Source organism: Maylandia zebra, linkage group LG1 (assembly GCF_041146795.1).
Source record: "Maylandia zebra isolate NMK-2024a linkage group LG1, Mzebra_GT3a, whole genome shotgun sequence".
Taxonomy (NCBI): domain Eukaryota; kingdom Metazoa; phylum Chordata; class Actinopteri; order Cichliformes; family Cichlidae; genus Maylandia; species Maylandia zebra.
This window is the reverse complement of record NC_135167.1, coordinates 29,752,769-29,778,922: the sequence shown is the minus strand read 5'-3', so window position 1 is coordinate 29,778,922 and position 26,154 is coordinate 29,752,769. Positions and strand designations below refer to the sequence as shown.

Below are 26,154 nucleotides of genomic sequence, written 5' to 3'. Positions count from 1 at the left end.
ACAAAATACATTTTTAATGTTAATGAGATTTTTTTTACTGCATAAATAAAGGTTATATAAAAGTCGCTGCCAAAAACTGATTGCGGCTTGTATCTTGCTACACGAATGTTGTTTGTGGCTCAAGATGACTTTATGTCATCCATAAGGGATGCATTTGACATATGTTTAACATATTATAGCCCAACAAGTTACTTATAGCACTTTAAATATGAGCAATCGCTTTTTGGCAAATACCGGAAATCAGTTTTTGGCAGACAATCACTTTTTGGCACAACACCGGTCCTACAACCGCATCCAAGAATAACATGCAGCTTATCTCAGAACTGTCGGTGAAAATTATTCTTGGAGCTAGGTTTAATTGAGCTGCATTTTAAAGAGGTGCAATTTCACAATTTGTGTATATTTTCTAAGTTCACTATTTTGTCATGTGTTGAGAAAAACACAGATTTAAAAATTACATGGTCTAATATTTACATTTAGCATAACTGCAACATACTTTTTTCTTTTTTCTTTTTTTTTTTTTTTTTTAAAGACTCGAAAGGACTTGAAATTCAAAATTTCAGACTTGTGACTTGACTCGGACTTTTACACCAGTGACTTGAGACTCGACTCTGACTTGCCTGACATTACTTGAGACTTGACTTGAGACTTGAGGATAAAGACTTGAGACTTACTTGAGACTTGCAAAACAATGACTTGGTCCCACCTCTGGTCAGAGGTTACTGATTCATACGGTTTGTACTGGACACGCGCTTCTGATCCGATCCTACGGTGTGCTGTTGTTGCTGCTGTGAGGTTTGAAAACGACAAATAGGCAAACATCAGTTAGCTTTTCAGCAGCTTGCTATATTAATGACATTAGGCACAAAATAAAATAGCAATCACTGTTACCCTACAGGCTGTTTTTTCGTGATACATGTACCTGTTACATTACTCTAGTGAATACTGCACAGCATTGGTAGCACTGTGCTCTGTGTAGTACTTTCACATGTTCAAAGATAATCTGATCTGGTCTGACACAGAGCCTCTATCCATAGCAGTAATCCTGTCTAATCCTAATGCAACGGGCTACATTGATAGCTTGTGCTATTTCTGATCAGACGATTTCTAGCTGTGTCCTCCTGATTGTGGTTTAGAGTTCATACTAATGTGTTGTGAAAGCACGCAGTAGTCCTGATAATTTGCTAACAAAAACAGAATAATAAAAATGTCACTTGTTATCATGTTTTGTGAGAATGAGCAAACCTGTAGGTATATTTGTGTATCCAGTAACAACCTCGGTGTGCGTTGGTAAATGTTGCAGGTGCGAGTATGGGAGATCCCAGAGGGCGGCCTGAGGCGCAACATGATGGAAGCAGTGCTGGAGTTGTACGGTCACAGCAGACGGGTGGGTCTGATCGAGTGGCACCCCACCAGCAGCGGCATCCTCTTCAGTGCAGGCTACGACTACAAGGTACAAAAACAACACAGCCACACCCCCAACAACCACAGTTATATCTCTATTTATGATCACTTTAATTGAAGTACAGCAGCCCTCTAACAGCTCCACCAAAACAATTTTTCCCGACTGAGTTAGATCCTCATCTGGAACCTGGAGATAGGCGAGCCGGTGAAAATGATCGACTGCCACACTGACGTCATCCTCAGCATGTCTTTCAATACAGACGGCAGTCTGCTGGCCACCAGCTGCAAAGACAAGAAGCTGCGTGTCATTGAGCCACGCTCCGGGAGAGTCCTTCAGGTGAGGCGGACCTGGCTGATGACGATAAACTGACATGTTTTAGTGGTTTCTGAAAAACGCTCTGCTTTCTACTGTCACAAGAATATTCTGTTAACATATTAGAGTGTTAACTTCCTTGCAAGTGTATGTTGCCTCACTCTCTCTATGTGTGCTGCTCCATCAGCAAGCCAGCTGCAAGAACCACCGCGTAAACAGAGTTGTGTTCTTGGGCAATATGAAGCGGCTGCTCACCACAGGGTTTTCTCGCTGGAACACTCGGCAGATCGCTCTCTGGGATCAGGTCAGACAACACTTCTCCATACATGCATACAGTGCCACAGCAGGTAGATCAAGTGTGCATGTGTGTTAAAAACAATGTTTGTATACATTGTTATTCCTAGGAGGATTTGTCCATGCCGATGGTGGAGGAGGACATAGACGGGCTCTCAGGACTGTTGTTTCCCTTCTATGATGCTGACACACACATGTTGTATCTGGCAGGCAAGGTCAGCCCCGATGTCCCAACAGTTGTACAAAAGTAGTCTAAAAACTGAACTGTGTTTACCATTCATTTATTGCATATCTAATACATTTTGGATGACTGTGATTGGAATTGATGATTTATTTTTAAGGGGTGTGTGTGTGTGTGTGTGTGTGTGTGTGTGTGTGTGTGTGTGTGTGTGTGTGTGTGTGTGTGTTCAATTTAACTTGAGTAATAAAGGGAAGTCAAAGTCTGAGAAGCATTGCTTGTTCTGGAAATCTGAGCACAGCAGCAAAAAAGATGTAGCTTCAATTGCTCAGAGGTAATGACCATGTTCTGTTGCTCTGGCAGGGGGACGGCAACATCCGTTACTTTGAAATCACCACAGAGAAGCCGTACATCCAGTACCTAATGGAGTTCCGATCCCCTGCCCCACAGAAAGGACTAGGTAAGCCAGTTGCTGAACAGCAGTATCTGATCTGTCCTGCCAGAGGAGAAAGAGAAATGCTAACCCAGTCATTAACTGTCTTTAGAAACGGAGAGGTGGAATGAATCACTGTGAAAATGAGCTCAGCCCTCAACACTCCTCTAAAAACGGTGTTGCGTAGCTGAAAGGATCGTATTTACTGAAGAAAATAAAAATGAGGTGTCCGAATTGGAAATTTGCTCAAAAAAGCTTAAAGAGCTTCACTAACTTGTCACGCTGCAGCAGGTTGTTTTTGTATCTTGTTGATGAGACAAACAATGAATTCTAGGAAAGGGATGTTGGCAAAACAGCCGTCACCACATGCCTCTTTTCCTGTCTGCAGGTGTGATGCCAAAGCACGGGATGGATGTGGCAGCTTGCGAGGTGTACCGCTTCTACAAACTGGTCACCCTCAAGGGTTTGATTGAGCCCATTTCCATGATTGTGCCAAGAAGGGTGAGTGGGAATGAAATTAGACTCCATTCTGTTATTATCAGTCTCATCTTCAGCAGATGATAACCAGCATTTATTAAGTCAAAAAAGCTGTTAGATTTTAGCCAACACCTCTTAGGAACACTGGACTTATAATACCTTGGTTTGTGATGAATACAAAATCAGAGCAAGAAGAAACAAGAACAGGAATAATTAATCTAATACCATTTATTTGACCTAAGACGTGTGTTTAAAAGCAGACTGGTGAATGAGCATCTCAAAGTCAAAAGGTGGAAAATTATCAAAACCGTATGTAATTCTTTGAGATAAAAACTCTTTACCAAAGACATCCGAACGTTGAGATAATCAGCAGTGCTGAGCAAATGGTTGCTGAGACATCTGAAAATGTTTGTTTGTTTACAGTCAGACACGTACCAGGAGGACATCTACCCCATGACGGCAGGAACAGAACCGGCCCTGTCAGCCAGCGAGTGGCTGAGCGGAATTGATAGAGGTAAGCAACCCGTCAGAGACGCACTTGTCTGGCTTGTTAAACAGCATTTTAATAGGGGAGCGGCATCTTATTCATTTGCTGCAACTGATTTCCATGATGACTTGCATGCAAGGTTGCCTCTAACAAGTAAACAAAGCTAATGTAGATTAATTTACAGCAAACCTCAGTCACTGAGTGTTTTTGTTTTGCTGAATCATGCACTGACAACATGTAGCTTGTGTTATCACCAGCATGGTTAAAAAAAAATCCCCACAGTTGATTTATTTTAATTGATGCAATCCAGTCCAGTTCATTAACATTCAACTTTACTATATTGTGAGCACTACTTCACAGCAATAGTCATCTCAAGCTTCTACAGTAAGAGTATTAGAGAGAAAATCCTCAATAACCCTCTAACTAACAACAGCAGGGAGGTAGAACTCCATTTTAGCAGGAAGAAACTTTAGCTGGTCTCAGCTATCAGCTGGGGTGGGGGAAATGAAAGGAGAGAAATGTGGAAAGATGGTAAACAAAAACAAGATAAAGCACAAACTACAGGACAGAGATGACAAAGTGAATGTTGTGCTTAACAGTGGCATAAAAATGCATTGGGAGTAAGAGAGAAGGGAGTGATGGAGAAGTGATCAGTGCTTCATGGGCAGTCCCCAAAGAACCCGGGCCTATAGCAGCATGGCTAATGGACTGGGTCATCTGATCTGATAACAGTAAAGAGAGTGTCTGCCCTGAACCCAAGCTGGCTCGACAGGAGAGTAGTCAGATAGATGAAGGTGCTACCCCCCATTTTAACTGTTACAACATCTAAGCTCTTCATGTTCATGTTTCATGGAGCTTTAAAATAAGAACTCAAACCAAGTGAACACTAATGCAGTTCACTTCAATTTACGTTTTTTTCATATACTGCCAAATCACCTCAAGGTGCTTTATACTCTAAAGCAGCGCACACACACACACACACACACACACACACACACACACACACACACACACACACTCACTCTCAAGCATGAGCAAGTGGGAAGGAAAAACTCCCTTTTAACAGGAAGAAGCCTCCTGCAGAACCAGGCTCAGGGAGGGGCGGGGCCATCTGCCGCAACCAGTTAGAGGTGAGAGGAGGAATACAGGACAAAAGACAAAAGTGAAGGCTCTGCTTCTCATTTTACTTTTAAATATCCTTGGAAGCACAAGCAAGCCGGCAGTCTGGGGGTAAAGTGCACTATTGGGGTGGTATGCTACTGAGAGGTATTAAAGATAAGATGCGGTCTGATTATTCAAGTGAAGAGAAATGAAATTCAGGATGTTAAAAGTATGTTTTGAAAGTCCCGTTCTTTCCTTCTCACATTGTGTTTGCTCTCAGTGGGTTAGGGTTAAATATGTGCATTTGCAAAAATTACCATCCGATTCACAAAACCCACACACCTGCCAATTTTGTTCTTACAACCACGCGTATTTCACTGAATCGGAATCAATGTAAATAGACAGGTTTTTTTTTTTTTTTTCTCACGAGTGTGATTTTAATATGCTCGGCAATTAAAACTATAGTATGGTCACTATTTTGTAAAGGAAATTTTTTTTAAATAAGAGATGCTTTCCAGTCAGTATTTTGTATTATTGACATTTACATTTAGTTTTTTAGTTTTGTGAAGATTTTTTGGTTCATGGGCTTTTTGGAAGATCAAATAATGACCTACAGGAGTTTTTATTATAACTAATATTGTTTAGTTTATACTATTTAAATTGTATTTGAAGAAAGTTGTCTTCATTATTTGTGTGTAGACATGGGCTGAGATAGTACTATATATATATATATACAGTGGGGCAAAAAAGTATTTAGTCAGCCACCGATTGTGCAAGTTCCCCCACTTAAAATGATGACAGAGGTCAGTAATTTGCACCAGAGGTACACTTCAACTGTGAGAGACAGAATGTGAAAAAAAAATCCATGAATCCACATGGTAGGATTTGTAAAGAATTTATTCGTAAATCAGGGTGGAAAATAAGTATTTGGTCACCTCAAACAAGGAAAATCTCTGGCTCTCACAGACCTGTAACGTCTTCTGTAAGAAGCTTTTCTGTCCCCCACTCGTTACCTGTATGAATGGCACCTGTTTGAACTCATCATCTGTATAAAAGACACCTGTCCACAGCCTCAAACAGTCAGACCCCAAACGCCGCCATGGCCAAGACCAAAGAGCTTTCGAAGGACACCAGGAAAAGTATTGTAGACCTGCACCAGACTGGGAAGAGTGAATCTACAATAGGCAAGCAGCTTGGTGTGAAAAAATCAACTGTGGGAGCAATCATCAGAAAATGGAAGACATACAAGACCACTGATAATCTCCCTCGATCTGGGGCTCCACGCAAGATCTCATCCCGTGGGGTCAAAATGATCATGAGAACGGTGAGCAAAGATCCCAGAACCACACGGGGGGACCTGGTGAATGACCTGCAGAGAGCTGGGACCAAAGTAACAAAGGTCACCATCAGTAACACACTACAACGGCAGGGAATCAAATCCCGCAGTGCCAGAAGTGTTCCGCTGCTGAAGCCAGTGCATGTCCAGGCCCGTCTGAAGTTTGCCAGAGAGCACATGGATGATACAGCAGAGGATTGGGAGAATGTCATGTGGTCAGATGAAACCAAAGTAGAACTTTTTGGTATAAACTCAACTCGTCGTGTTTGGAGGAAGAAGAATACTGAGTTGCATCCCAAGAACACCATACCTACTGTGAAGCATGGGGGTGGAAACATCATGCTATGGGGCTGTTTTTCTGCCAAGGGGACAGGACGACTGATCCGTGTTAAGGACAGAATGAATGGGGCCATGTATCGTGAGAGTTTGAGCCAAAACCACCTTCCATCAGTGAGAACTTTGAAGATGAAACGAGGCTGGGTCTTCCAACATGACAATGATCCAAAACACACCGCCCGGGCAACAAAGGAGTGGCTCCGTAAGAAGCATTTGAAAGTCCTGGAGTGGCCTAGCCAGTCTCCAGACCTCAACCCCATAGAAAATCTGTGGCGGGAGTTGAAAGTCCGTGTTGCTCGGCGACAGCCCCAAAACATCACTGCTCTCGAGAAGATCTGCATGGAGGAATGGGCCAAAATACCAGCTACTGTGTGTGCAAACCTGGTAAAGACCTATAGTAAACGTTTGACCTCTGTTATTGCCAACAAAGGTTATGTTACAAAGTATTGAGTTGTATTTTTGTTATTGACCAAATACTTATTTTCCACCCTGATTTACGAATAAATTCTTTACAAATCCTACCATGTGGATTCATGGATTTTTTTTTCACATTCTGTCTCTCACAGTTGAAGTGTACCTCTGGTGCAAATTACTGACCTCTGTCATCATTTTAAGTGGGGGAACTTGCACAATCGGTGGCTGACTAAATACTATTTTGCCCCACTGTATGTGTGTGTGTGTGTATATATATATATATATATATATATATATATATATATATATATATATATATATATATATATATATATATATATTATTTTTTTTTTTTTTTTTTTTTAAGAGAACAAATGAACCCAATGCTGATACTGAAATACTGATGAAGTCTGGATAACAAAAGCTTAGTAACTTTGGAAATTGCTTTAGGCACTGAATCCATATCCTAATCATGTTGTAGAATAACTAAACACTTGAATATGTGGATGTCCTGAAGAGCTGAAGACGTGCATGGATAAACGGTAGATTCTCTGGTGTTGATCTGTGGACGGCCGAAGCCTCTTGCTGCTTTGTGTTGGTTTTCACAGGGAAAAGTTCATTTTCTCCCTGCTTTTCAAACAGACCCAGTTTTGATGTCCCTGAAGGATGGTTACCACCGGCCAAACCAGGTGGTGTTCAAGGTCCCGGTGAAGGAAAAGAAGAGTGTGGTAGTGAATGGGATCGACCTGCTGGAGAACGTACCACCCAGGACAGAGAACGAGGTGTGTGAAGGATGACAAGTATAATATAAAATAATTGCAGCCTTTAATGGAGTGTAATAACGCTGTAACTGAACCGCAACTTGTTTTTGTTGTACAACTGATTCACTTAAAGTGGATCTCTATACATTTCTTTCCTTTTCTTCTGTATAATAGTTCAAAGTCATCTTTATTACATTATGCATGCATTAACCAAAAAAAATGTGAAACGTGCTATTTTAGCGCTCGCCCTTTGAGTCAGCTTTCTTCTGATTGGCTGCCCTTTGTGAGACTGAAAAGCCTTTGGTGACCATTTTTTGGATATCCACTGTCATACAGTTTGAATAGTAAAAAAAATAAAATAAAAAATCAGAAACTAAGCTTTTAGAGCAGTCTGACCTTTTGGCTCATGGGGTCCATGTAGTAGCTGTTCCACAGCTTTCGATCATAAGAGTAGAGCATAATGTACTGGTGCAAATGATTTCAGAAAAAAGCTGAGAATGAACCCAGCCTTACACAACTTGCCATTAAAACCAAATGTTTCGTCCTTCATCCTGCCAATGTCCTCTTTTCCTTGTTTTGAGAGCTGCCGTTGCGCTCATGTTCTTCCACGCGTTTCCCACCTTTTCCACCCAGCTCCTGCGGATGTTCTTCCGGCAGCAGGATGAGCTGCGGCGGCTGAAGGAGGAACTGACCACCAAGGACGTCCGAATACGCCAGCTGGAACTCGAGCTCAACAACCTGAAGAACGTTAGCCCCAACAACGCCTGACCTCTTAGACTCCTGGACTGGCAAAGCCTCGCTTCCTTTGCCCCCCCCCACTTCTGACCTCCAACAACCTTCTGAGCCCTTCGCCCTGCTTTTTTGATATATTTCATTATATCATAACTTCATTCTTCCTGCTGTTCCACGTAGTGCACACAATAACATGGTAACCATTGGATAATGTTAACTGATCCAAATACTGCAATATTGTAGTAGTGACAAATACAAGTAATGAGGCATGACAGATCAGGGATTGCTACTTAAGCATTAAATCGCTGATATAGAATGCAGAGAATTTTGGTATTTTCAGTTTTTATAAATGTAAATGATTGATCTAGCAGTGTTATTCCACGCCGCCTAGGTATTCGTCTCACTTTGCCTACCCTCTTGTCCATGTGGCAATGCCTTGATCACCATGCAAAAAAAAAAAGTCCTGTACTGACCAAACCACCTCCGAATTGTAATTTTTATGTTGAGGTTAAAACTGGAGAAGACTATTATTGCTCCTATTTTTCTTCCCCAAGGCCTTAGACCCTGCTGCAGACCCAGTTTGCAGCGAGCTGCAACATTATCTCAAAATGGCAGACGAGGAGAGCTTTGCAGACATGGACCATGTTTTTCCCACCAGGCTGCTTATCCCATTACCTACAAACAGTGGCTAGAGATTTACTTTGTCACACTGACACTTAGCTACTCCAGACAGTCTTTCCCCAAGGACAGCACATAGCTCACTTTGTTCAGGTATCTCTTTATTTAAACAATGGGGACGCAGCTGAGGAGACATGGATCCGAGGGAAGCTTTGCTGGCTGTTACTGGTTTTTAGGGCTAATTTTGATGGGGTAATGTATATTTGCTTTTTATTTATTATTTGTCACATCTTACCTTTTTAGCTAATAACATGTATATTTCTTAATCCCTTTGTTTTTGTATGACACACTGCGCAAGTAATGATTGTGATGCTTGATAGATTTTGCTGAATGTTTCCGGTGGAAATGGTGCAAGACTTGTGTGAAACAGCACCTTAAAAAGGTATTTCCTATTAGCTCTTTGTCTCCAACAACGTAACTTCAGATAAGTTATGAAGCTATATAATTTCCTACTTTTAAAAGTGCAAACTGGAATAATAACCAACCATTTGACATTTAAACCAAGTATATTACTATTACTGAGAAATGTTTGTCTGTAGCCGTGTAATTTTTGCTTTCAAGACGTCAGGTGACATGCCTCTCCTCCACCCGTACCGACAACACATACAGGAGAAATTTGCGCTGCCTCATTCAGCTTTACATTTGAGAGCATTCGAATTTAATTGGCACTATTTTAAGAGCCGAGCTGGAGAAATTCCACTGCATGCATGACAAGGATGGAAATGGTAAGTTAACAGCGAGTTACGGACTAAAGGTCACAAGTCTTTCCTCATAACATCATCGCAGGCACATAAAGGGCCAAAGCTTCATAGCTTTAGCTAGAGAAGATGAGCCCTTAACAATGAACAATGGTAAATATCTGTGTTAAATAAAAGGCTACAGTGAAAGTAGACAGATCGATGAGCTGCAGTGACAGACAGGAGACAGGTCGAGTAACTGTTTAGTCATGACATTTTTGACCAAACAGTTACTGCTGCAGACTCAAAGTAAACCCCAACTTAGATTTGCTTAGTGTGGTAGCAGTGTACTGTAGATGTATACATACGAGTTCAGTATTGTGGGGAAAAAAAAGGCATTCTGTAAATTCTTTTCTTGATTTTCCATGTAGAGGATCAAAAATGACAACTGTCATCACTCCCTGGAATTCTGTATACACTTTTTTTTTTTAATATATTAAACTGTGTACAAGGACCACAAACGTCAAACACATATATAAAAGGGATTTATTGAAGTGAATGGAAGGGGAAAAGAAAGAAATCAGCTGATGACAGTGGATTTAACATGTAGTGAAAAAAAATCACTGAGGTAGGCCAATTTGACCATTGCGTATACTGGAGGAAAACAAAGTCCAAACAGCTGACCGTTTTCCAGAGTTTACATTTTGCAACAATAAATTTTCGATGCACATACGTTGTGGCTGTAACCTCCATTTAAATCAAGCACTCCTCTACACCACCAGCACAAAATTCAAACATTGCCATCTGTGTGTGTGTCACAGAAAAGAACATGGGGGGGGAACAAAGAAAGCAATGAGCTCTGATGTTTTGTCCTTATGGAAAGATGATGCATACAAAGTTATGTTCAAATTCAAGAAATTTCACACTGCGTATTCTTAGATAAAGCAGCATACATATTTAATATCTTATTACAATTCATAGTTTCACCTCAGTTGTCTGTTCAATGTCTGCCGTCATCAAAGAGAATACAAAAAAATAGATTTGGTCATTATTTACAAGAACACGTAATTTCCGAACTATCAAAGCTGAGGGTTTAAGAGGAGGAGGAGCAGCTTTGACAAGGGCAGACATTTTTTTGCTAGGATTTAAAAATATGTCCCGTGAGGGTCACACTGCGCATGTTCAGACAGAAGTTTCACACCAGGACAGCAGAGAGTATTGGCATACTGGTGACACTACAAACACATAACTTACATTAAAAAGAAAAAAAAAAAAAAAGAAATACAATTAAAAAAATAATAACAAGTTTAAGACGAGGAGAGGACAGCCATACATGAATCCAGTAGTTGACTTTAAAATGTATTAGACATGCACTCTTTTTATTTTATTTTTTTTTCCTCCCCTCTTTTTGGGGCGGTCTTAAAATACATCAGAAATTGGTCTTACACAAACAGTGAGGAAACAAACGTCTCTCAAAAAGGTTTATATTTGCTATTATTTGATATTACAAAACTGGTGTCCACGAAGCAGTTAAAAGTGGACAGTAAAGACTGGAACACGGGGGTGTCAAAGGTACACAAATGTAACCTTTTCTTTCCTTTCAGGAAAACCCGTCTACCTAACTGGCCAATAACAAAAGAAACCCACTCCTACTGCAATATGAAACTGAGGGGAAAAAATACATGGGGGCTGTTGGGAAGTGACTGGGAGATACAAGTTAAAAACAGTTCACAACTTAGCTTAAAGAAGACTCTCAATCGTCATCATCTTCCTCCCCTTCTTCATCCAGGTCCCTTTTTCTCTTCTGACCTCGCTCTTCTTCTGAGAAATAAGTAAGAAATAAAAGTCACATTTATAAGACAAATACAGCATTACAGATGAAGAAAGCTCCACGTGACCAAAACACATTATCCTTGTCCTCGTTTCACACTTGTCTCCCTGTTTTGTTTGTATCACGCACACATAAGCTCCCTCTGAGGCTCAATATGAAGCCAGCACACAGGGGTGAAAACTGCAAATCATTTGAATGCCCACTAGAGGCTAACTCCCAAAGGATTCACTCCCTATATTTATTTTATTTAACCTTTATTTCTACATTTACAAGAGAGACCCGTTTCCGACAGTATAATGAAATTACAATTAAAGAAAGTAATAATAAAATAGCTTTTGGGGGACAGCTCCATATTTATTTGTACATTACTTTCCATTAACTATAAAATACCTCTGTTTGTGCACAGATAACAATACACTCTGAAATGCACCTTGCTAACAAAGCGTGCTAGCCATAGTGGCAAGGTTTAAGCATTTTTAGCATTAACTTAGCATTCTACAGTCCCAAGCACAGTCATTTCTGGCTCTCCAAAAGACAAGCTTGCAAAAACCATAATACTGAAGATCAAGGCTTCAAAACATGAGTTTACGACCTACAAGGTGCTGTCACTGTGCCTACTCCCATCCTTTATATACCGTCTATGGTTTATACATGGTGTATATATAGTGGACACAGAAACTGTAGCATCTCTCCATGTTAACGCCATGTGTAAAATATCCAAAGGGCATATTTAAATTTGCTAATTCATAAAGGTTAAGAAAAACAAAAGCAGTCCACTATAAAGAATAGCATCAAGCGTGTGCACTTATTATGCATTTGGAGAAGTTGCTCACCTTCGTCATCTTCATCGTCAACCTCTCTGTCATTCAAATCATCCTCCTCTTCCTCCTTTGTTAAAAGACAAGGCAAAGTTAGTGAGATGAGATCACTTCCGGGTCTCGCGGAGTTGAAGCCAGAGGACGAGAGGCGGGATTCACCATGGCAACCAGTCTACTAACAAGAGCATTTTTACATAACTATTAGAAAAAGCATATCTCATTTATTCTCATCTCACCTCTCCACTGAGGTCTTCCTCTTCTTCTTCTTCATTCTCCTCTTCTTCATCCTCTCCTTCCTCCTCCTCCTCATCTCCCGGTGCTGCATCTTCATCATACTCCTCATCATCTACATCTGGGTGAAAGTGGTCAGTTAATATAAACGCCAGCATTAGCGTCGCAAAGACATACATGAGACCCGACATAGTCTTGGACATACCATCTTCATCTTCCTCATCATCATCCAAGCCCTCTGCATAGACCTCAGCATCAGAATCGGGTGCTTCTTTGTCATCTTTGTCATACCCATCCAGGTACGTGAGCTGGGGTAATAGCTTGAACACGTTGTCTCTGTATTCGTTCAGGTTTGTCACTTCACAGTTAAACAGATCTAGGCTTTTCAGGGTCCCCAGTTCTTTCTATCAGAACAAAAAACAAACAAAAACAATCCAGTTTGATAAACAACAACGAGCTGTTTTGCATGTTGTGCTTTCCCCCCCCCCCCCCTCATATTTCTGGGACTCACCAGTGGTTCTATTGTGCTGAGGTCTTTAATCTTGTTGCCACTGAGGTTTAGATGTGTGAGATTGGGGCACTTCTCCGCCAGAACTTCCAACCCTCCTGAGATCCTGTTATCGCTGAGTTCAAGCTGTTGGTCAATTAAATAATCAAAACCTTGCAAAACTTTACAGTCTGAAGCTACAGAGATTTGTCACGTGATGAAAAGCACCCACCTTTTTGAGTTTATTTAGCTTCGGCAAGTGGGCAACTGTCGTCAGACCAACATTGATTGTGCTTAGAAACTCCAGCTCCTCAAACTCGTCTGTTAGACCCTCGATCTTGCCTTCATTTGAGCGACAGTTGTCTAGCACTAGTTCTTTGACCTGAAGTGTAATCAAAAAATTAAAATGGTTAGAATTTGTCAAACTGCAAACATCATATTTGTTAATCCCAATCAACACATTACATTGTTGCTTTGTTACAGCAGTCAGCAATGACAGGAAAAAATGCTAACAAAAAGCAAGCACATACCAAACAACAATCCATACATTTCTGTAAATTCAAGACACATTTTATTTTCATTACTACATTCGTCTTTGACACTTTAGTTAAATTGTATCAACAATATTTGGAATCAGCTCTTAATTGTAAAAAAATATATATACACATATAAACATTTAAATTGATTTACTTTTACCATTTTTTAAGAAAATAAATAAATAAATCTGAAGAAAATAAACAAACGTCCTCCTACAGATAAACCAGCTCAACACTGGGCGGATGCCACACTTCAGTGTAGCAGCAGCAACAGCGTTAATTTTGGCCCTGCGCACTGATATTTAAATAGTGTGATATGCGGTCACAGGTGGGCTGTTATCGGATATTTCACCTCGGCCTTGAACGTGACTCAGCCAATCAGCAGTGAGGACCAGAACTATAAAAAAAAAAAAAAAAACCAAAAAAAACCCCCCACTGTCCATCAGCGGTCATTGTACCGCTGTAAATATCGCGATGCGTTGACTCTTTCCATTACGTAAATATGACATTTATCTCGCTTTTTTGACACATTAGTAAGAAAGCGATAAAGTACGGCTGCCGTGTTTAAAGCGCAATAAGAGACGTGCGCGTGAGCTATGAGCGACGCAGATGCACATTAGTCAAAACAAGCCGGAGCCAAACAGACCTACGAGTCGTGCACAGGGTCATTTGTGAGTAGGAGGGGCCGCTAAAGCCGATTAGATAGCTGCCAGGCAAACGTTTTCATTGTTGCTCGCGCTAAACACTTCCCGATTGGACTGATGGTGTGTATAGACCTCTATTAACACGAAGGTATGATGACTGGTTCGTCGTTTGTGTCGAATGAACGGGATTTCGGTGTATTTCGAATAGCCTTTGTTTCTCGGTAAAATGGCGGCTTGTCCTAGTTCTGGAAAACTAGAGCAACAGCGCGGCTCGACGATTTCCCCCCCTGTTTTCACCGGGGGAGCTGGGACGCCTAAGCTTCGAGAAATCCCGATGAAAACGAGTGAATAGCCACACGACAGTTGATAATGAGTCGGGCGTAGCTCGTTTTTGATCTCTGCGTGGGGTTTTTTCGCGCAGCTTGGTGGCCGCTAACGGTCCACGGTAACGGCACTTTTATTTCGGCCATCTGTGCGCACAGTGACTCCGGATGGAGGTTTGCAGGCTCCCCCAGCGTAAAAAGCTGCTCCCTGCAGACATAAACGACTTGAACCGGACGGTTTGTGCAACTATAGCAGCGGTCTGCAGTTGTAAGGCGATAATTCGAGGCTGTGATCTTTATGCATCACTGATAATGTTCACGACTTTGAGTGCTCGCATCCTCAACGCGCCAAGTGCACGGCTTAAACTGTTTGTTTTTTTTTTAGGTGAACGTATTTCCCAGTCCAAGCATGCACACTGAGCCTCAGACAATGACTAAAAACAAGAATCCCGACAACGCGGGGTTCGTGGATCAAAAGTTACAAATATGGCTTCTCACACTGCTTGCCTTGTTTATACCGCTGGCATTAAAAAAGAAGCTGTGGTGCATTCTCAAACTGCACATTAAAACGTGAAGCTGGAGCCGCACTAAAAAGTTCAAGCAGCGGACCCGCGGAGCACCTGCCCGCTGTAAACACGACGGCAAAAGCAACAATGTGACCCGACGTCCCCCATCATCTTTTTAACTTGGAAGAAACTTTGTATCCCCACGCCAAGGCATCACGCGAAATATTCTCCATTAGCCGAGAGTGAAGCATTATTACAGCGAGCCGCGAGGCCAACTTACGTCTGACGGAGTGCGGTTCCGCAACTCTAGGTGAATTCTTTTCTTCATGTCCATCCTCGAAAGGCTCACCCCGTGATACGATACACACTTTTAATAATTACTGCAAATGCAACTACCACCTCCAGAGCAGGCTGCTGCTGTTCATTCAAACTTGATCCGCTCGGTGGGCGGGAGCACGTTTCAGGATTGTCGTCACCGCCGACCAATGGCACGCGCCAAATAAAGAGGGAACGGATTTACAGACGCGCGGGCCAATGAAGGCGCCCTTATCAAACTGGGTGGGGTTTTGTTGTCTAAGTTTGGTTGTTTGTTAACTTAAGTTTACATGGAAATAGTAATACTGTAATGTTTTTCACTGAATACATGCAGTCGATGCACAACCACCACCCTTAAACCTCCACCTACATCGAAGCCCAGCCCCATACGTTTTGAGGTTTTTTGAAGCTTAATTAATTTTACATTTAATTTATTGTTAAATTTAACTGACATATTAATTGTACAGCTTTTTAATTTTTATCATTTAAAAATGCACACTGTTCCATCCTGCCTCTGTACAAAACAAAAAATATAAATTATTTTAAAAAGTATAGAATAATGACACACTAAAAAATATTTTTTTTCCTCCATAAAACGTCTAACAACTATAAAACAACAACAGCTATTGCATGTAATGTTAGAAAATTTGCCAAAAAAAGTTGACATTGTTATTGTATGCTATGCAAAAACAACTTTAATGACCCATAATATATAAAGAATAACATTTTGGTATTAGAACTTACCATTTTTCAAATATTACTGATCCAGAGTGGAGAAGCAAGAATAGATAACCTAATAGTAAAATAACACCAACCGGGTTGAAAGACCTGATTTTTCTAAGTCGCATGTGATAACTGGCATTACTCATGTCTTTTAATAATGCTAAGAGCTCCTTGTGTGGCTTTGAGGTACAGTGGGTCATCCACTAATAACAGGTTGGCCAGCACGTAGACTGATGCCATGAATGCTTTGGAATAAAGGGCTAGATTAATTTAACTATTCTTCTCCAAACAAATAAAATAGCACAGTGCTGAGTTTTTTGGGCAGTCTGAGATCCACTAGGGGTCTTCTTCACAGTTTCACTCAAGTGCTGGCAGGTCATGAGTGCTCTGCGTGTTGCTGTGTGCACCTTTTCCACAAGGGGGAAGCAAAGCCTCAACTGTATATCCAGTGACCACCAGGAGGGTGTTTAAAAAATTTCAGTTAAACTCAATTCAAATTTTTCTTTGTGTTTTTTTAGCAGAAGTAATGGGTAGAACGGATCCTAGCACAATGTGGTGAAAAGTAATGGCTATTAATATACCACAAACTTCCTGTTAGTTAATTTAATTGTAATTTGAACAGAAAATGATGAAATATATCAGCACAAAGAATGCTTTGTTTCTGCCAAATAAATACATGTCACTGGTTATCAATAAGGAGGAGTGTCCGTCTCTCTTTGCGCCACTGTCTCACTCCATATCCATGAAACTTGTCTGTGATAAATAACCTGCATGCTCATGATAAGGGCAAATGAGAGTAACCGCCAATAACGGAACTGCTGCCTTTTCATTGCCCACGGCACTCTCAGCAGCCCCTAAAACCATCGTCTTTCTCTTCTCTGTTTCGCTCCATTAATGGTGAACAAGTTGCTGTCTAACAGGAATGCTCCTGGTTAACGGAGCTAACCTTAACTACAGGGGACACCAGCCCGCTTTCTATTATAAAGTTGTGAAATTTTGTGACTCACATGTACCCTACAGTTTAATAACAAGATACAGGATGAGATAGTCAATTAAAGCCATTACCAAGTAAAATCATATAGTACAGCTACCTTCTTATATTTGCTCAGTGTTGGGGGGGCTAGCATACAACCACAAAGAGGCACAAAATAACAAACTATTATGCAGCATTAACCCAAAGAGACAGGAAAACACAAGTTTTGTGATGCAAGTAAACACAAAAGAGATTAAAATGCGGCAACAACTGAAACTGTCACAAACAGAGCTGCATTTTTGTGTGTGTTGGGTGTACTCTGGGTAAGTGTTGGCCTTTGATTTTTGAATTGTGCATCAGTTTTTTCCAGATGAAATATAATTCATTATTCCCTCATCAAAATGTTTTTGATTAGCCTCTTTGGAAAAGTTGGCACCTTTACAAAGGTTTATAATGGTTCTGTGTGACAGTGAGCCCAAGTCTAAGAATTAGCTGGGAGAGGATTGAGGAGATGAATGTAAGAACTCTGCTACTAGAGGGCGACTCTGTGCTTTTTCTCCTGGCACTTTAAACTCTGTGCACATCATATAAACAATCTGTTTACCACCTCTAGGTGTCACATTGAAGTCAAATAGGTGAAAATGGTTTATAAACGAAACAAAAACCATAAAAAGGATGTATTTACAAAAGTATATAAGAGCTTAACAACAACAGATCCTGTCACATACTGCAGAATATTCAAATGAATTTATTAGGCAAATCTGTTCAACTAGTTTTTTGCATTTGGCCTGGTTTTTCAAAAACTGCAAAGTTGAATGTTGAATGTCCACCTTTCATAGTTGTTTGCCTATCCAGCTCAATGGTTTACTGCCAACCCTGGATGGTAGGGTCAGTATGGGTCCGTCCTTGTGTCAATGTTTCAGGATAGTGATAGTGATGAAACGGTGTGGAGAATCTTGGCACACTTTTGGCCCCTTTAGTCTCAGTTGAGCAACATTTAAACCACACAGCCTATTTGAGTATTGTTTCTGAGCATGTCAATCTCACTGATGGCTACTTTCAGAGGAAAATGCACCACATCACAAATGTCATATATTCCCAAACTGGTTTCTTCAGCATGACAATGAGTTGTGGCCATCACAGTAATCAGATCTCAATCTAATAGAGCATGTAGAGGAACGGGAGATTTACATCATGAATGCACAGCTGAAAAATCTGTAGAAACTGTGTGACGCCGTCATATAAATATGGAGCAAAATCTCTGAGGAATGTTTCCGGCATCTCGTTGAATCAATGCCACAACTAATTAGCACAGTTCTGTAGGCAAAAGAGGGTCCCAGAGTCACTACTAGCAAGGTGTTCCCAATGAAGTGTCTGGTGAGTGTGTGTTATTAATACATAGTGAAATCAACCAAATTAAGACACAAAGGCAGAAATAATTCTCAAAAATGATCTTGAATAATGAACATTAAATGCTAAGTATTCCCTATGAATGACATTTTCAAAATCTGGTCAAAATTCACCAATATGGTGCTGCAGTAGCGTGGAACAACGCAGCTGGTAAACAAACAAGCAAAAGTAATGGTATCTTGTGCTGAAAATAGTTGTGACTAAAAATCTTGATAGATTTTGAATGACTGATAATTCATGATGATGTGAAAGGAACGTTTTAGTGCTGTTTTACCCAAAATAAAAATGGTTTAAGAGTTTTTAATGGTGGTTTCCAGAATGTACAACAACAGACAATGTTCAAGGCCAGTTTTCCAGAGATCAGGTCAGCATTCAGGTGAGTATTTCCATTTATCCAACACAGGGTTAATGCATCTAGTTTTTCCAAGAGCGGTAAATCTCTGAAAGAGACAGAACAAGACTGGCTCAGGCAGGCACATCAACAGGTTTTCTGCAAGGAGGAAAAAGACAAACACATAAGTATAAAGCACGTGGACATCAGGATAATGGGTGAATTTAAGCAGAGTAGAACCTAATACTGTTTATCTCTGTATGCTTGTTCCAGCAGAGATATCCTGCTGGAGTTTCTCCATTCCCCTGGCTGATGGACACAAGATGTTTTACATCTTGGTCAACTTACCAGAAAAATCACAACATGATATCAATGACAGCTCTCTTCATCAAGTTATCAAGCATAAGAGATTATAAGGACACATATTAAAGTACCCTGGCTTCAACTAAAACATTAGAAATACTCTTTGCTTTCACTTTATTACTCCTGAGTATCTGATATTGGTTTATTTGTAATATCAGCTTGCTCACCAGCATCAGTGGTATTTCAGAAATTGCATTTGTGAAGTCATTTCTAAAATGTTTTTTTCTAAGGCTGAGGCTTTTCAGTTCTTTTTTAGATTGTTAATAAAAATGTATGGCTCATTCAAGTAATACCAAGTGTAGTTAAATCTATAATTTTCTGTCTATAATCAAATTTTAGTGCTTGAACAATCTAACAGCTTCAACTGCACTAAAGAGTAAAACAGTAACATGTGGATTATTAAACATTTGTCTCTCTCTTCTAACTCTCTGTTAGTAAACAATTTAATTCAACAAATTAATTTACTCTGCCTTACAGAAAAATGGTTACAGCGGGATAATTATATTAATTTAAATTAATTAACACCCTCAAGTTGTACTAGGCGTCAGAATCCTTGAAGGACAGGTCAAGGAGGAGGAGTAGCAGCAATCTTCTCCTCCACCTTATTAATCAACCATAGATCCAGACAGAGGTTTAACTAATTTGAAGGCCTGACTCTTAGCCTTTTCCACCCTATTTGGAAAACTCAAAAACCTGTTTAATTTGTTGATATCTATTGTCCACCCAGCCCTTACTAAAAGTTTCTATTTCAGGCTTTTTTTATCTGATTTAGTGCTCAGTTCAGATAAAATAATTATAGGGGGAGCTTTTAACAGCCATGTAGATGCTGAAAATGACAGCCTCAACACAGCATTTAATCTATTATTTGATTCAATTTTCTTCTCTTAAAATGCAAAAGAGCCCACCCACCTCTTGAATCACACTCTGAATCTTGTTCTGACATACGGGATAGAAAGTGAACAGCATTCTCTGAATGTTGCTTTTGTCTGATCGTTTCTTAATAAGATGTATATGTACAATAATGGATTACACATTAGTGAGGAACACATTTCACTACAGTAAATATCTTTTTGAAAGTGCTGTAACTCATTTTTAGGATATAATTCATTCACTGTTATCGTCAATGCCATGTACCAACACGGTGCAGAGCAGCTACTTGAACTTTACTCCCACAGAGGTCGATTAACTTGTTAATAGTTTTACAGCTTCACTCTGTACGACTCTGGATACTGTAGCTCTTCTGGAATAGAAAACCTCAAATCAGAAGTACTTGACTTGATAGTTTCAAGTCTCAAATGTGCACCTTACAGTAGATCATTCGTAAGTTGGAGAGGAAAATGTCATATCACTGATTTACAAAATGATCATTTAACCTGGAAAAAAAGTTTGTTGCTCTATAAAAAAAAACCCTCCATAATTAATCACTGATTGAAGAAAACTGAAGCCAGGCTGACAAAGAGTCAATGTTCTGCAGAGCCAAGCATGTCTTTAACCTTAACTAGTAATGGCTTCAGCAGTTTCTTCACAAATAAAATTTTAACCTCTACAGAGAAAAATACTCGAAACCACCTCACAGACATAACATAACCACAGCTACTTTCAATAACATTGATATTTATTTACAGTTTCTCGCTGATTCGTTTTTTGGAGTTAACTTCAATAGTTACTTCTGCCAAACCATCAACATGTCTTTTACATAATAATAATAATACATTAGATTTCTATAGCACCTTTCAAGAAACCCAACATCCCATTCCTACAAGATTGCTCCACAAAGTCCTACCATCAACTAACATTTTCAACCTTAAATATGATCAATCTATTAATAGGGTACCACACGCCTTTAAGGTTGCAGTAATTAAAACATTACTTTAAATGCCTTCATTGACACTTATAACTATCTAGCATTTAGCTAATCGAAGTAATTTTTACCCGGGATATGTCCTTCAATGTGCAAATAAACAAATACAGGACTGTTCTTGCATATACACAATATCACTAAAGTTACAAAGATCCTGTCTCAGAGTGATACTAAAAACTAGTTTAAGCATTTATTATCTGTTGGACTATTGTAATTCATTATTATGAGGTTGTCCTAAAAGCTCCCTGAAAAGTTTTCAGCTGATCCAGTGCTGACAGGGACTAAAGACAGAATATATTTCTCTTGGCTTGGCTTCTCTTCATTGGCTCCCTCTTAAATCCAGAATCAGTGGAACCAGCTCCCAAATTAGATTTGGGAGACAGACATCCTTTCTCACCTCTTTTCACTCGCCATGCATTTATACACCACTCTGCATTTAATCATATTATTATTATTCCCTGTCTAAATATATTATTAATATAATATATATATTATATATCTCTAACAATATATTAATATATTATAAATATATTATTAATCTCCGGCTCTCTTCCACACTGTCTTTTGTCCTGTTATCCTCCCCTTACTGTGAAGATAGCTGCCCCTCTCTGAGCCTGGTTTTGCCAGAGATTTCTTTCTGTTAAAGGGGAGATTTTCCTTCCCACTGTCGCCAAATGCTTCCTCATAGGTAGGTCAGTATGTGACTGTTTGTATGTGAATAACTTTATGCATTAACATGTAGTTTTTTTAAACTATGTATTTGTAAGTTTATATAAACATATATCGTATGTGGACAGTAAATGCATGTTTACATATTTTTTGTCATTTAGCAGTCCATTTCACTTTTACATTAATACCTTTAGTTTCTTGTTGTTTCCAGTTCAGATGGCAAAAACAATGCATACTCATAGGGAGAATGAAGCCATGCGATTGATAAGTGTGAATTTGATAATCCATGAAAATAATATGCATGCGTGGACTGTATCTTTACAAAAACTGTGACTTTGCATGTCTTTCATACACTCCACAGTCATGACACACTCCCAGCAGATGTTTTTAACTTTATTTTCAGAATGAGACCTTGTTACAGGCCTGTGTGGGTCTACACAGACTGGGACCTAAACTAAATTTCGACGGAGCCAGAAAATCAAAGGTGTTAAAAAGCAACGAATTGTTTCAGGGTCCTGCTGTTGCCCACACTCCATCAAGCTATCAGGACTTCAGAATGATGCCTTGTTGTCTTTAAACCATATGTACTTATCTTTGTATTCGCAAGCGCCTTTATTTGGTTTTGTTTCATGTTTTAGCTTTTTCATTCATTCCCTTTACAAAAGATGTCGATTCAGTGAGGCTAATTGATTAAATAGAGATCATATGGCATACTGGCAGGATGATTATAACTAAAACACCGTCTGAGAAAATGTTTTTAATACATTGAAATCAAGATAAAAAAATTATATTAGCGAAACTGATATGGAATAATCTTGAAATAGAAAAATCTTTATTGTGGTCGATACAAGTACAATAAAATTTAGACTGTTTTTGCAGGATTGTGTTAGTCTGCCTGATGACAAAAGGTCAAATAGAGAGTGCCCTGGGTGTGAAGTGTCTGAAATAACGCTGCTGACCTTCTTACTCAGACATCCTTTAAGTGTGGGAGTTCCAAGGCCACCACACATTGTACAGTCTTCATACTTTGTTGTTCCTTCAGCTGAGCAGCTGTGCAGTGTCTGCACCCCATCATGATGTTGTTTGTGCAGATGCTCTCAGTGGTGGTTCAGCAGAAGTTCAGCACAGGTTTCTGGGAGAGCTGCACTTACTTCAGCTTCAGCTCCTTAGGAGGAACTGTCTTTGTTGGGCTTTTTTGACCAGGTTTAAGATTTGGAGCTCCATATGAATGGACAAGTTGAGTCCATGGAACTTTCGTTTATTCACACTATCTACTACTTTTTTGTCTATAGAAAGGAGGAGGTGGGCTGAGCTTCCTGTTCTTCTGAAGTCTATGATTAACACTTTGGTCTTGTTGGTGTTAAGCACCAGGCTGCTCTTCCCAATCAGCCAAGTGCATCTGCGAGCAGTTTGTCATTGCCAGTCACCAGGGCCCTATTCCAGAAGGCAGGTTTAGCTAACAACTCTGTTTCAGAAAGAGAGTTAACTTGGACTCTGAGCTCGTTACTGAGGTAGCGAACTCTGTGAACCTTAGGTTGCTATCAAAGTGCACAGACGAGTGAATTAAAGTTGCAGAAGTTTACATTTTTAGAAAGACTGAAATCCCAAATTTATCCTATTTTGCTACTTTGAACAGTTTTGCAGTCATTCAGTTGAAATTCATGTTGAAATGTGCTCAGCCATATAACATCAGTCAACATTTTGAAATTTATGGTGCTGAAATTCAGGGTCTGAGGCTCCACATATTTTCTACTGAAAATCACCAAAATCGGTCTCAGTGGCTCAACCGGAAAATATCATAGCCTCTGTAATGGGTCAGCAAACTGTCCAGTTGCATGGCTGGATGGATCCAAAAGGGACAAGGATCACAGATTCAGGTCTTCTGTATTTAAGCATTTTATTCTCACCCACAAATTTTATTATAGCCTTGAACAGATGGGAGAAGAGGGTGAACAGTAATGGGCAAAGAGGTGCACGTCCTCAGCTGACTTGCTGGTGGAAGTTTAAAGCCTGTGACCGTAATGAGGAAACCTCAGGCTTTGTAGTTCTGCAGAAAGGGTGCGCTGCCGAGGAATCGAACCCGGGTCGCAAGAATGGGAATCTTGCATGATGCCACTACACTAGCAGCGCCTGTACTAGTGGGCCATAGCTATATAAAATAGCATGCATGAGGTACACCTGGAAGTTAGTGTTTGTCAGTTTGGTCAAATATATGACCACAGAATAAACTTGAGGTAGACAAGTGAAAATACATTTACATTTATGAAGAATGTCTTGTCTACATGAGTCTAAAACATGTAGGTAACATGTGCTGGAACACCTGCTCTGACTTTCTTAAACATTTCTCCTCTTGAATACCCCGACATTTTAATAAAATCACTTTGAAACAAAAAAAACCTGTGAATTTTTACAACACAATAAAAATGGATAATTAAAAATACAAAAGGATCCTGATAATAATGATAATAATAACTGCTTATAGTTACTATTTGGGCCTCTGTAGAATTGAAAGCACCCATCTTTCTATATTACACTAATTCAGACTCCATAGGCTACACCTCAGGCTTTAACCCTTGCTCTGGTTTCTGGTTTGCATTCCTGTATTTTTGCATTTAGCCATGTTATTTGTGGCTCATTAAATTATGATTTACAGTCAAGTGTGACAAATAATGTGGCCCAGAAGGGTTTTATATTCTGTTGTCCTATATACTGGTACGCCTTTTCAAATTTAAATAAATAAGAAATCCTGTTGGTGTTTTAGTGTTTTAGATCTGAGAGTGCATGATGAACTGAATTTTAATAACTGCTCAGTGGAAAATGTGATTGGTGTATGTTAGTGTTTGTCTTCATCTGTCAAAGCCGGGTCTGTTTGACTAGAATAACGAAAACATCTTTGCGACCCTGTACAGGGCCTTTAGCATGACTTTTCCAACTTCAGTTACTTGGTCATAATAATGCATGCATGCGAATTAAATGTAAATAATTTCCCCAACCAGGATAAACTTTTATAGATTATTTTTAAAACCAGAAAATTCAATTCAATTTTATTTATGCAGCGCCAAATCACAACAACAGTCACCTCAAGGCACTTTATACTGTAAGGTAGACCCTACAATAAATAAATAAATAAATAATATTTGAACAAATATAAATGTAATGGTGCACATAGTATGGGATTGGGATGCAATGTACAAGATAAAACTGAACAGAAGGAAATATGTGTTGTGTAGGAGTAGGTTTACCACAAGAGGGAGGCATTTGTTAAGGTAGCGAGCATCAGTAGTCAGTAAAGGGGACATTGAAATGTAATTGGCTAGTAGGCATTAACTTTCAAGATTGACAGGATTAAAGAGCAAAAACAGAATTAAAACCTCACAAACAGGCTCATGTCTAAAATAAAGCGTCAATCATCCGTTTGAATTAGTCTGACTACAAAGAGCAACTTGCATCTTCTTCATCTGTCTTTAATTAATCACAAAACTCATCTTGTTTAATGACATGTGGTTTAAAGAGGTGAGGCTAATAGTATGTTGCTGTATTTATGGCAAACGGACGGCAGAGAGGAACAGCTGCTAAAGGAGCAATCCTGCTCTTCCACTTTTCTCCACATGGAAGCACTTTCTGCCCGCAGTAACCCCGAACTCAAAAGCTGGCTCATGGTAGCTGCTGCGTGAAGTCTTCTCCGTGATGTTTCTTCTTTGTCAGTTTTAATTACCTCCTCTCCCACCAGCAGCTGCCTGCAAATTCAACAGAATAAAACTGAACAGACCCGATTAGACTAAAAGTTTTCCTCTGTTGGAGTTTGGCAGCTTTCCTGTGCGGCAACCTGATGTTAAGATGCGGAACTCAGGCAGATGTGCTCAGATGGGTGAAGCCAGAACAGCTGCTGTCCTGTCTAAATATCACTTACAGTCTTTCTGCAGGTAAAATGACACTGAAGAAACTGGGAAAAAATACATGAATCTTGAGAATAGTGCACTTCACAAACAGCAATATGCAGTATTGGTCATGTGATAACACTGCTCTTTCACACTATCAGTGTTGCTGTAGGTTTAGGTTAGCCCTGTCCATGGACACGTCCTTTAAAACTGTCCACTTTGGCATGTTGACTGTCACTTCCTGCTTTTTTTCCTTTCTCCCAAAAGGATTACATCTTTATGGTTACTGTGAGTCATGCAGCTGTTATTTTCACTTCAATATTTAAATAATGTTTGGTTAAACTGGTGAGAAACTCGGTGCACACTTATTATACACCCAGCCTGAGTTTACACAGTAAACACAGCACAGATATTAAATTTGCTATGCAAAGCTAACAGAGCTTCAATAAAAGGGATTAATTTTGAAATGCTAATCTCTGGACTATTTCCAATTTGAAGTAAAAAACTAATTTTTTGTTTAATCACTTACTAAAGCTTTGTCAGTAATGGATTATATAAACATTTTCTCTGTTACTGGTCTCACTGCGCAGGATCATTTTGAAGCACGCTATAAAGAGCAAAGTGTCTTCTGGAG

At 39.7% G+C, this 26,154-nt stretch overlaps 2 protein-coding genes across 5 annotated transcripts in view; one reads left to right on the top strand and one right to left on the bottom strand.

Annotated features, from left to right (window-relative positions):
• Positions 1-10,903, top strand: part of coro2ba (coronin, actin binding protein, 2Ba) — a 51,024-nt gene extending 40,121 nt beyond the window's left edge. For all 3 annotated transcript variants that reach the window (XM_004557963.5, XM_076884654.1, XM_004557964.6), the window contains exons 4-12: positions 1,304-1,453; positions 1,577-1,741; positions 1,905-2,021; positions 2,122-2,226; positions 2,553-2,649; positions 3,011-3,123; positions 3,523-3,613; positions 7,416-7,555; positions 8,168-10,903. In XM_004557963.5, the coding sequence (XP_004558020.1) occupies positions 1,304-1,453; positions 1,577-1,741; positions 1,905-2,021; positions 2,122-2,226; positions 2,553-2,649; positions 3,011-3,123; positions 3,523-3,613; positions 7,416-7,555; positions 8,168-8,302 (1,113 nt within the window). In that variant the 3' untranslated portion in view covers positions 8,303-10,903. The remainder of the gene's footprint in view (positions 1-1,303; positions 1,454-1,576; positions 1,742-1,904; positions 2,022-2,121; positions 2,227-2,552; positions 2,650-3,010; positions 3,124-3,522; positions 3,614-7,415; positions 7,556-8,167) is intronic.
• On the bottom strand, positions 10,154-15,474 carry anp32a (acidic (leucine-rich) nuclear phosphoprotein 32 family, member A). Of its 2 annotated transcripts, none has more exons than XM_004557966.6 (7): positions 15,278-15,474; positions 13,221-13,370; positions 13,013-13,135; positions 12,707-12,905; positions 12,507-12,622; positions 12,286-12,340; positions 10,154-11,439 (listed from the first exon to the last, which is right to left on the bottom strand). In XM_004557966.6, the coding sequence occupies exons 1-7, from the start codon at positions 15,329-15,331 to the stop codon at positions 11,375-11,377; spliced, it is 762 nt and encodes a 253-aa protein (XP_004558023.1). In that variant the 5' UTR covers positions 15,332-15,474; the 3' UTR covers positions 10,154-11,374. The 2 variants fall into 2 exon arrangements, with proteins under 2 accessions (XP_004558023.1, XP_004558022.1); XM_004557965.5 differs by having other exon boundaries at positions 10,154-11,442; positions 15,278-15,473.
• Positions 15,475-26,154: the final 10,680 nt, after the last annotated feature.

Bases quoted from the DNA above. Each gene is read 5' to 3' on its own strand.
- anp32a (XM_004557965.5), bottom strand. From the start codon at position 15,331: ATGGACATGAAGAAAAGAATTCACCTAGAGTTGCGGAACCGCACTCCG. The intron at 12,906-13,012 runs GTGAGTCCCAGA...TTGTTCTGATAG, and splicing joins TCAGCACAATAGAACCACTG to AAAGAACTGGGGACCCTGAA. The intron at 12,623-12,706 runs GTATGTCCAAGA...ACTTTCACCCAG, and splicing joins TGATGAGGAAGATGAAGATG to ATGTAGATGATGAGGAGTAT.